Source organism: Nansenia antarctica, assembly GCF_963989245.1.
Source record: "Nansenia antarctica genome assembly, chromosome: 3".
Lineage (NCBI taxonomy): Eukaryota > Metazoa > Chordata > Actinopteri > Argentiniformes > Microstomatidae > Nansenia > Nansenia antarctica.
This window is the reverse complement of record NC_137688.1, coordinates 36,678,441-36,688,654: the sequence shown is the minus strand read 5'-3', so window position 1 is coordinate 36,688,654 and position 10,214 is coordinate 36,678,441. Positions and strand designations below refer to the sequence as shown.

Sequence of the window (10,214 nt, the reverse complement as noted above, 5' to 3'; positions counted from 1 at the left end):
TCCCAAGAGTAAAATTCTTAGGCTTTGGTTCCTCAACATTGACATTAAGCATTCAGATACAAAACACAATAATAACACAATCATAATAATAAGTAACGTAAGTTGTTATACAGTATGCTCAACCTCAGTTTCCAAATTCCTACAATAAAAATCATATTTATGGAGAGGGACATGGGCTGCCTTACAAACCTTGGGGATAGCACCTGAGATAAGTCAGATTAAAAATATACGGGCTGGAAGCTATCAGCGATACAATGCTGATTACAATGCTCACTGATTTATTTATTTTTAAAATATGTAATGGCTATCTTTGCTCTTATCCCCCTGTGTTTCTATTGTTCTTTTCCCAGGCCCAGTTTCTAATGGTAAATGGACTGCACTTATATAGCACCTTATTTCAAAGCGCTTTACAATGGCCTCTGATTCACCCATTCACACACACATTCACACAAGGCGGCCGGCCTGCTCATTGGGATAAATTTGGGGTTCAGTGTCTTGACAGTTTCTCAACAAAAGGAGATCTGAAAGTTCTGTGGAATACACAACCGGTCTTCAAATTAATACTGTATAAAGGCCCGTTGGCAGCTCCGCCAAGGGAGTTAACTCTCTTGGTGTTGTGGTTAGCGAGGCCAGTTAGCAGGAAGCAGAAGGCCGTAAGTTAGATAATGCTTAGGGTAAGCTACTCTACCCTGATGTTCATTACAACTACCCTTTGTCTCAGTACTTGTGCTCTGTTCAATGACAATAAAGTTGAATCTTATCTTACTTGACTTGGTCTTTTCTGTTCTGGGTGGAGTGAGTCGGGAGGGTTAGTTGTGAGGTTTGGCCTCTAGCTGTCTCAATCAAAGAATACCCAATACGCTACCCTTTCTGCAGATCAAAGAATATGTTCTATGTGAACATGTTATCTAGCTATACTATGTTATCTAGCTATAACAATTAAATAGCAAACCTAAAATTCACGAACAAGGTATGGTATGTGAGAGTATTAACATGAATGATGATGAGGATTATCAGGAATGCTGAATCCTGAAGGCCGTATGGTCGCGGTCAAAGCAATGATTAACTAGGAATGTTTCCAGAGAGGGGTTAAAGAGCACTTTCAAATGCGTGCCACTCATCCTATCAGTGAGCTCTCGAAACTGAACAACAGCAAAACTATCATTCCGTGAGTATTGGGACCAAAGGTTTCATTATTACATGAACATTTTCCTAGACATTTGTAAAATCAGATCAGTCAAGATTTGTTATGTAGGAAGTATCCTTAATGTTGGCTGCAGCATACTCATACCTAATAACTGCATGCTATTAGCCAATGACAATTTCTATGTGGTCCTAATTTGTATCTCGTTAACTGTCACTCTCTTTCCAACTATCTAGTAATGGATCCATTTATCGCTGGCTCTCTGCATGAGGTTGTGGAGCACACAGCTTCTGTGTTGGGATGCAGCACAACCTCGAGTGATGTGGCCACATATCTGGACAAGCATGACGAGCTGCAACATTTACGCGACTACTTTTTGGTGCCCAAAGTCTCAGATCTTCCTCCTTGTGAGTTCAATGGGAATAAGCTGTTGACCTGCAGTAGTGGAATGTGATCTGAAATTGTGACATGAAATTCCCACAGACCTTGTGTATAGGTGTTTATAATAACACCATTGCCCAATAGGTGCCCAATACTATTTTAGTAAGCTTATCTTTAATCTGCTCATTTATTTGGTTGAATCGACATAATGGCATTGTAGTTATTATGAATTGTAGTTGGGGCATAGTGACATATATATCCCAGACACAGACTGAGAAGTTCACAAAGAGAGCTAGATTGGCCAGTCAAGATTGCTCAAAACAAATGCATTATGGTTGAAAAAGGTTCTGTTGAAAGTCGAATAACTAATGACAGTCTCATAAATCATGAGATTTCTGTTTTGGGGCGAAAGATTGCACAGATTGCATTTATAATGTGTTGGATGGATTGCTCTAATGCACTGTTAATGTTGCCTCAGCTGACCTCTCACTTGTGGATGGTACCAAGGATTGCATTTACTTTGCGGGAAACTCACTTGGCCTCCAGCCGAAAAAGGTGAAGCAATACATGGATGAGGAGTTGGATAAATGGGCCAAAATGTAGGTTGTACAGCATTTCCAAATTTCATCAATATTATATTTAATCAGCTAATGTTTAATCACTTGAAGTAAGAGTCTCTTAAAATCTATATCGGCAATGATAATGACCATTTTATGTCCTCCGAACATTTCTCTTAGAAAGAAAAACCTGTGAACCCTTTTATGTTTGGTGCTGAGTGTTTCTTGTTCTGTTGTTTTATAGGGGAGTTCATGGTCATGTCCAAGGTTCCCGGCCCTGGGCTTGGGCCGAGAACAACATAGAGGAACTCATGGCAAATGTTGTTGGTAAGGGACGTAACTATTTACAAAGATCACTTTTTTTTCCTTTTTTTTTTTTATTAACGTAATGGAGATTATTTTCTGCACCATTCTATTTTAAGACAGTTTTTGGGCGTGCGTGGGTGGGGGGGGGGGGGTGCTTAGTGGCATAGCACCCTAATGCACATAAGGCATAATTGCGGGTCCCTGGTTCGATTTTGGCCATCGACATCCTGCATCCTACATGTCATCCCTCCTCTCTCTCACCCATCCTTCCTGTCAATCTCTACTGTCTCTATCACAATAAAGCAGAAATGCCCTAAAAACATATTTTAAAAAAGAAAAAAGAGGGTTTGGTAAAAATGCAATACAGAATGCTAATTAATTTCAGTTCACCAGTCTTTACCTTCTAAACTAATTATTCTAAGTGTGTAACCACAGGTTACTGTTGCTGTTGGTTACAAAGCTGAAATAGTACACAGCCTCTTTTGCATACTGCTTTGTGAGGTCTTTGCACTCTGGCCTCCTGTAGGTTTTGTAGAGACCGAAGTACAACTTGGCAACTGACAGCCGTTGCAGTATTTCTTTGAAATGTGCATTTTGGTCCACGCAAGGCAAATCAATACTTATCAAGGCATTGATAGTAGACCTATCATCTATTATATTATTTTGTTAAAAATACTAAAAGGATAGCAATCAATATGATTGTCAAAGGGAGAAAACAAAGTGTGTGGTGTGTGTGTGATTCAACAGGAGCTAAAGCTGAGGAGGTGGCCTTAATGAATGGTCTGACAGTTAATTTGCATCTTCTGCTGGTAAGATCATGTCAAACATTGCTTCAAATATTGACGATTATTAAGTGCATTGCCAAGATTTTATTTTTCTTTACTAATATGTTATCTGACTGCTTTACAGCTTTCCTTTTACAAACCTACAGCAAAACGTCACAAAATTCTTATTGAGGACAAGGCTTTTCCTTCGGATCATGTGAGCAATTCCAATGATACAGGATGTGTTTTAAAAATAATGAGGTTGTTTTTTCATAGTGACACAGAAAATGTTTCCAGAATCTGTGCTTTGCCCTAAGAACTCCCCTTTGACAGTTGGATTGTAAATTAAAGTATTCATTATTATAGTTCTGTATAATAGCTCTACAGTAGCTGAAATAAAGCAGCCAATTGTTTTTCCTGCTACTATTTCAGTAACAGTTGTCTCTGTGTTGAAACATGTATTTTCTTCAGTATGCTGTGGAATCTCAAATCCAGTTGCGAGGATATGACCCTCAGCAGAGTATGCTGCTGATGTCACCCAGAAAGGTGAGGTCCAATACCAGTGTAAAGAGGAATGTATTAACCACATTAATCTTATTATTATATACATTGTATTACTGGTATTGTTCTTCTGTTAAGTATTTTATAAAATAAGCATTCTTTGATTGAGACAGCTAGAGGCCAAACCTCACAACTAACCCTCCTGACTCACTCCACCCAGAACAGAAAAGACCAAGTCAAGTAAGATAAGATTCAACTTTATTGTCATTGAACAGAGCACAAGTACTGAGACAAAGGAATGTAGTTCGTGCACACGTCTCCCCCCAGGGAGAACAGAGTTCTGGGCTCTGGACACAGGGTCAACCATCTTCGGTGCCCCTGGAGCAGTTAGGGGTCAAGTGCACAACGGCAGTAGCTATGATGCTAGCAACCTTCCAGTGACCAGCTCACACCCGGCTCCCTCCTGGGGTGGGAATTGAACCAGCGACCTACCGATTGCTGGGATCGAACCAGTGACCTACCAATTTCTGGCCAGCCTCTCTAACCTCTAGGCTACCTGCCGCCTCACAAGTCAAGTCTTGTTTATTTTGTCAAGTCTCGCTCACCTACTACTATCAAGAACCTTGTTACAGGTGTTTAATTAAGTAGAAAAACAGTTATGATTGTGAACGGTGTCTCATTTGCAGTGACTGACAATAATATAATGTGAACAGTGTCTCATTTGCAGTGAATGACAATATAATGTCCACTGACCCAATGACTGATGACAATATCTATAATGTGTATAATACATATCTATAATATGATATGTATGTGCGGACATATCTATAATACCATACCTATGTGGGGACATATCTATAATATGATATGTATGTGGGGACATATCTATAATATGATATGTACAGTATGTGGGGACTGTAATGGAAATATCTGATTTCCCCTTCTGGTCCCTGGTGAGATTTTACCAAAAAGGCATGAACACAATACTTGTTCCTTAGTAGGTTTTAATAAACTAGTTTGCAAAGTATTGGCTTCCACAATCAACGCACAACATAGGGTTCAGATGATCAAAAAGGGCAGAAGCCTAGAGCAGTGTTAAGTCAGACAATTTATACACAAGAGAGAGCTTTACAATTGAGGCCCAGGGTGGGTTGAGGAACACGTTATAAGAAAACAAAGGCTAGTTGTATTACTATCTCATTTGAGGGACAGATTGATGCCTCGCTATCTCCTTTGAGGGACAGACTGTGAGTTATACTGACGGCCAAGGCCTCCCATTCTAAACGAAGTCTATGAATCACACATGAAACACATACAGCTTAATGATTTGTGACCTCATTCAAATGGCTCGCACTAATGAGAGCTTTTACACATAATTAACAATTAGTATTACACATACACATTTTGCCAGTACAGGACATATCTATTATTTGTCCCCTGACCAATGACAATGCTCTTTATCTGACAGGGGGAGGAGACCCTCAGAACAGAGGACATTCTGGACAGGATTGAGACAGAGGGGGATTCCATAGCCGTCATCATGTTCAGTGGAGTGCAGTACTACACCGGACAGCTATTTGACCTTGCCACCATTACTAGGGCTGGTCAGCAGAAGGTAAACGCTGCCAAAGTCAAACCATTTATATCTTTGGGATGTGGAATAGATGTGAGTTAATTGTGATTCATGTCACTTTTATCATGCTATTGATTATTTGTCCAACTATTTCATGTTGTTGGACTCCAGCTGCCCAACTGAGTGTGTGTTATGATGAGTAGTAAACGTTTTTAGATGGTAAAAAGAGAAACACTGCCATCAGGTGGCCAGACTGTGTACGTAGACTCATCAATGCAGAAGTGAAATTATTGACTCATTGTTTATGGACTTTGAACCACATGTGCATCCATTATGTGAAATTCTTCTTTTTGGGGTATACTTTTCACTATGCTTCCGATATTTATTACTCAAGGTCTATAACTTGATTTTAAAGAGTATGACCAAAAACTGTCTCATTCTGTCTTTCTCTATGCCACTCCCTGCAAAGTGAAAGGATGTGGTGCATATAAGCAATTGGCTAAAAACTCAATAGTATTGATTGAGATATCATGTCCTTTACCACAGATCTTCTCTGTCAGTGATGTTACGTAACATGACTGGCTTGCAAGGTGTTCTTGTATAGTCAGCATACTGGCAGTTCTGTACCCTGGTTAATTACACTTCACTAGAAATGTAATTTGTAATTTAAATAGTATGCAGCAGCGTGGGAACAATGCCACTCAGGAGATGTCTCTCCACATGCAAATACGCACACACACGTGCACGCACACATGCACACACACACACACACACACACACACACACACACACACACACACACACACACATACACACACACACACACACACACACACACACACACACACACACACACACACTGTTGAGGACTGATGCGTCCTGACTGCACAGGACAGACCTGCTGTTCTTTGCAGTCGGGAGGCATCAGTGTGTGTGTGTGTGTGTGTGTGTGTGTGTGTGTGTGTGTGTGTGTGTGTGTATTCGTGTGGGTGACACAGTGTTTTTGTTTTTCCAAAGGGCTGCTACGTGGGTTTTGATTGTGCTCACGCTGTAGGCAACGTCGAGTTGAAGCTGCATGACTGGGATGTGGATTTCGCCTGCTGGTGCTCTTACAAGGTCAGCCCAGGGTTTTGATTGATTGATTGATTGAAAACTTTATTAGAAGATTTGCAGAAGTAGGTACATGAAAGTACACATTACATACAAGGTCAACTAACAGGATAAAAACCCAAGAAAGCCACTGGCTTATTTCAATTGGGGTCCTTGATTCTCAATTCATCGTTCATATGGAGATATCAAGCAAGGGCATAGAAACTTCTCGGTTGAAATTACGTTACATGTTTGACATTTAGCAGACGCTTTTATCCAAAGTGACTTACAATTGTGATTGATTGTTCCCTGTCCAGTACTTGCTGCTGATACAGCAGATACAGTAACAGCATTTGGGAAAGTGAGGGGATGTTGTGGTTTGGTGTTGTACTGATTGCAGTGTTAATTGAATGCTATATTATGATTATTATTAATGATTGTATAATTAAAGCACTTTGAGCTGCAACGTTTGCAGGAAAAGTGCTATACAGATAAAAGTTATTATTATTATTAACGTTATTATTATATACAGAAACATAGCTCACTGTATTGGATGCAAGCACTTCATATTCAATTGAGTCGCCTTTTAACTTTAACCTTTGAATTAATTCCTATTAAGATTTGTTTGTATTCTTGTTTGTATTCTTCTTTAGTATGTGAATTCAGGAGCTGGTGGATTGGCTGGAGCTTTTATCCATGAGAAGCATGCACACACAGTCAAACCTGCGTGAGTAGCCTACTCCATTGTACAAAAATATTCCACAGTGTTTCCATAATATCTATTGACAGAATCTATCACAGCAAGTGCATTATTTGTCAACCACTGCAAGCCGGTTGCTGGTCAATTTAATTGAAATTGGTATGTTTCGGTTGACATATGCTTAGGATGCAAAAAGTATGTTGTCCAGAAATGTTATGCTCTCTCTGTCTCAGGCTCTTGGGGTGGTGGGGACACAACTTGAAATCACGATTCCAGATGAATAATGGTAACTTGGTCTTCATTCAATTTCACTAATCTAAGACAGAGCAGATGTTTTGCTATGATTCTGTGTTAATGTTATTTTAACAAATTGTATTACATAGCTAATTGCTTTGATCTCTAACACAGTATAATGCAATATTATGAGTATGTAATCATAGGTTTTTATGAAGCCTGATCCACACTGACATCTTGTGGTTTTATTGGGTATTACAGGAAACAGGTTGTTTTCGCACTCATTGTACATTATTACAACAATGTCTTTTTGTTGATATTTTGCTTAATATTTCTGCAGTATCATCCTGAAATGATGGAAAAATATTTGTCTATCTTATCTGATGAGAATCTTTCTTGTCTTTCCATAGAAATTGATCTACAGCCTGGAATTAGTGGATACAGGCTATCAAACCAACCCATTTTACTGGTCTGCCCGCTGCAAGCCAGTTTAGAGGTGAATGGTTAATGTTTGTGTTACTATCCTTCTCGTACGAAAATATAAATGGGAACTATGTTCTTGCATATAGTAATTACATATCCCATATCATATCCTTCATCCTCAGAGGGGGGGGGGGGGGCGTGTAAGGGTGTAATGAACGTTATAATTTCTTAATCTTTTAATAGGTCTTCAATATGACCAGTATGAAGGCTCTGCGGAAGAAGTCCAAACTGTTGACTGGTTACCTGGAACACCTGATCAAACACTTCTACACTAAAGACGAGACCAACCCTCACAAGCCCTACGTACGCATCATCACTCCCTCTGAGCCTGAGGAGCGGGGATGCCAGCTCTCCCTCTCCTTCTCTGTGCCTATCAAAGCTGTGTTCCAGGAGCTGGAGAAGAGGGGTGTCGCTGTGAGTGGCTTTTAGATACACAAACATACATACAAGTGCCCTGCACCTTTACACACTGTTTCCTGTAAGAGAACTCCAGTATATCATGATACACTCCCAAACATCTTGATATTCGATCATATCTAATAATATTAGCAAACATGGAAAACTCTGATACCATACATGCATACAATACACAATTTACATAGATTGTTGGTTGGGTAGATTCTGGGCAATCATGTCAAGTCTTGGTTTATATCAGTTCCATATTGAGGCCAAAGAGCCAAAGATCCTCCATCACATACCAGCAGGGTTTTGCAGTGCACATGTCTTGTGATAGACTGTGACTGGTCTGCTCTCTCTGTTTGTGCCCAGTGTGACATGAGGGAGCCCTACGTGCTGCGCATCGCTCCAGTACCGCTGTACAACTCCTTCAGCGACGTGCACCGCTTCATCACTGTTCTAGGGTCAGCTCTTTCTGCCAGCAACGAACTCCAACAGGGATGAAAACGGACACTTGTGCAACAACATTCCAGAATTGTAATCTCATTACAGTTACTGTATCAGCTCTGGGTCAGCTCTTTCTGCCAGCAACGAACTCCAACAGGGATGAAAACGGACACTTGTGCAACAACATTCCAGAATTGTAATCTCATTACAGTTACTGTATCAGTATTGTTCCAATAAATCGATTAGAACTTTAGAAGAAAAAAAAAAAGGAAAAAAAATGCATAGTTACCCTATTTCAGGTACCCAAAGGTGACGGGACAATTTGCTTGGCAGGTGTTTCTAGTTTGTCAGGTGTGCTCTGTCACATCATCTGTGCTCTCAATATCTAGTGTTGATTCTAGGCTTTTGCATTTCGTGACGTTAGAATTATATGGTTCTATCTCCATTTTTGTAAAAATTGAGTTTTTTTTACATAATCTGATCCATTAGGTGTTTATTAATGCCTGTGTGGTGTTATTTTTAAAATGTTGACATTTTTGAGTTAGCAATTCATAAAATACAAAGGTTCCATCTCACAAAACATAATGGAATGTAAAAACTCAATATCTCTGAACCACCCTAAACGGAGATAGAACCGTACAATTCTAAGCTCACGATTTGCCTTCGAGTTATTGCAAAAACAAAAGTGTTCTCTCTGAAGACTGCTCCAAGTCCCAAAAATCTAGCCTAATCAAATTGAAGAAAAGGGCCAATAATAGTACAATCCGCCTTCCCTGGATTCAACACCATGTAAACAATACAAACATTAGCTTATTGAAGAAGCAACATCATAACCATAATGCTACCAAGACTTTGGTATTTCTTCAGCGGTGGCATCACTAGGCCTACTTCAAGACCTCAGGTTGGCGACATTACAGTGCAGCCCTGATCACAGCCATCTGCTACACCAGCACTTGATCAGGTTTCCATCATAGTTCTATTTCTGGGCTATTTATGTTCATAAATTCTCCACCACTAGGATGTTTTGTCTGCAGCCTTCCCACGGACATGCACATGCACACACATGCTGAGGCCCGAAACATGCATGTGGTATGGCGTATTTTTGCGCATGTTGACTAAATAGTCGATTGAATATAATTAACTCAATATAGTGAATGTTTTATTAGTTGTTGTTTTTTACATATCCCTTATATGTCCCAGTACAGTATGTAGGCTAAGTATGTTTCATAGAAGCAATGAAATTATATCATAATAAAAAATGTAATTGATTTTAATCATACGTAGCAAACAATTAGAAAAATACATAATTTCTGAAAGAGTATTTAGTCCAAAACATTTGGTAAATATATTATTCTTATTTTAGTGTAAGTTCTGAATAAAAAGAGGGACTATTTTGAAAAATATTAATATAAATACCATATTAAAATAAATATGATATCAACACTGACATGTGAAATATGACAAGACATTATACAATCGAAATCGAACTGGCCTGCTGCATTTCTTTCTTTCCTGCCTCACCACAAACATTTTGGGGAAGCTTGCAGATATCACAGCATGGGGTTGCAAATGGTATGATTTAGAAAATTTGATGAGTGATCCATCTCCTCCTGCATTACACACCTCAGTAGCTGGCAGT

The 10,214-nt window shown here is 39.4% G+C and overlaps 1 protein-coding gene across 2 annotated transcripts; it reads left to right on the top strand.

Moving 5' to 3' along the window:
• The first annotated feature begins 1,078 nt into the window (after positions 1 to 1,078).
• kynu (kynureninase) lies at positions 1,079 to 8,882 on the top strand. 2 transcript variants are annotated; one of them, XM_080526121.1, is made up of 14 exons: positions 1,079 to 1,168; positions 1,381 to 1,551; positions 2,004 to 2,124; positions 2,327 to 2,409; positions 3,136 to 3,197; positions 3,298 to 3,369; positions 3,624 to 3,698; positions 5,122 to 5,268; positions 6,244 to 6,342; positions 6,969 to 7,042; positions 7,249 to 7,301; positions 7,660 to 7,745; positions 7,916 to 8,146; positions 8,501 to 8,882. In XM_080526121.1, the coding sequence occupies exons 2-14, from the start codon at positions 1,383 to 1,385 to the stop codon at positions 8,630 to 8,632; spliced, it is 1,404 nt and encodes a 467-aa protein (XP_080382247.1). In that variant the 5' UTR covers positions 1,079 to 1,168; positions 1,381 to 1,382; the 3' UTR covers positions 8,633 to 8,882. The 2 variants fall into 2 exon arrangements, with proteins under 2 accessions (XP_080382247.1, XP_080382248.1); XM_080526122.1 differs by lacking the exon at positions 1,079 to 1,168 and having other exon boundaries at positions 1,413 to 1,551; positions 2,004 to 2,128; positions 8,501 to 8,849.
• The last annotated feature ends 1,332 nt before the right edge of the window (positions 8,883 to 10,214 follow it).

Excerpts from the sequence above, each read along its gene's own strand:
- kynu (XM_080526121.1), top strand. The coding sequence starts at position 1,383 with ATGGATCCATTTATCGCTGGCTCTCTGCATGAGGTTGTGGAGCACACA. Across the intron at positions 6,343-6,968 it reads CCTGCTGGTGCTCTTACAAG|TATGTGAATTCAGGAGCTGG; the intron begins GTCAGCCCAGGG and ends ATTCTTCTTTAG. Across the intron at positions 7,302-7,659 it reads ACGATTCCAGATGAATAATG|AAATTGATCTACAGCCTGGA; the intron begins GTAACTTGGTCT and ends GTCTTTCCATAG.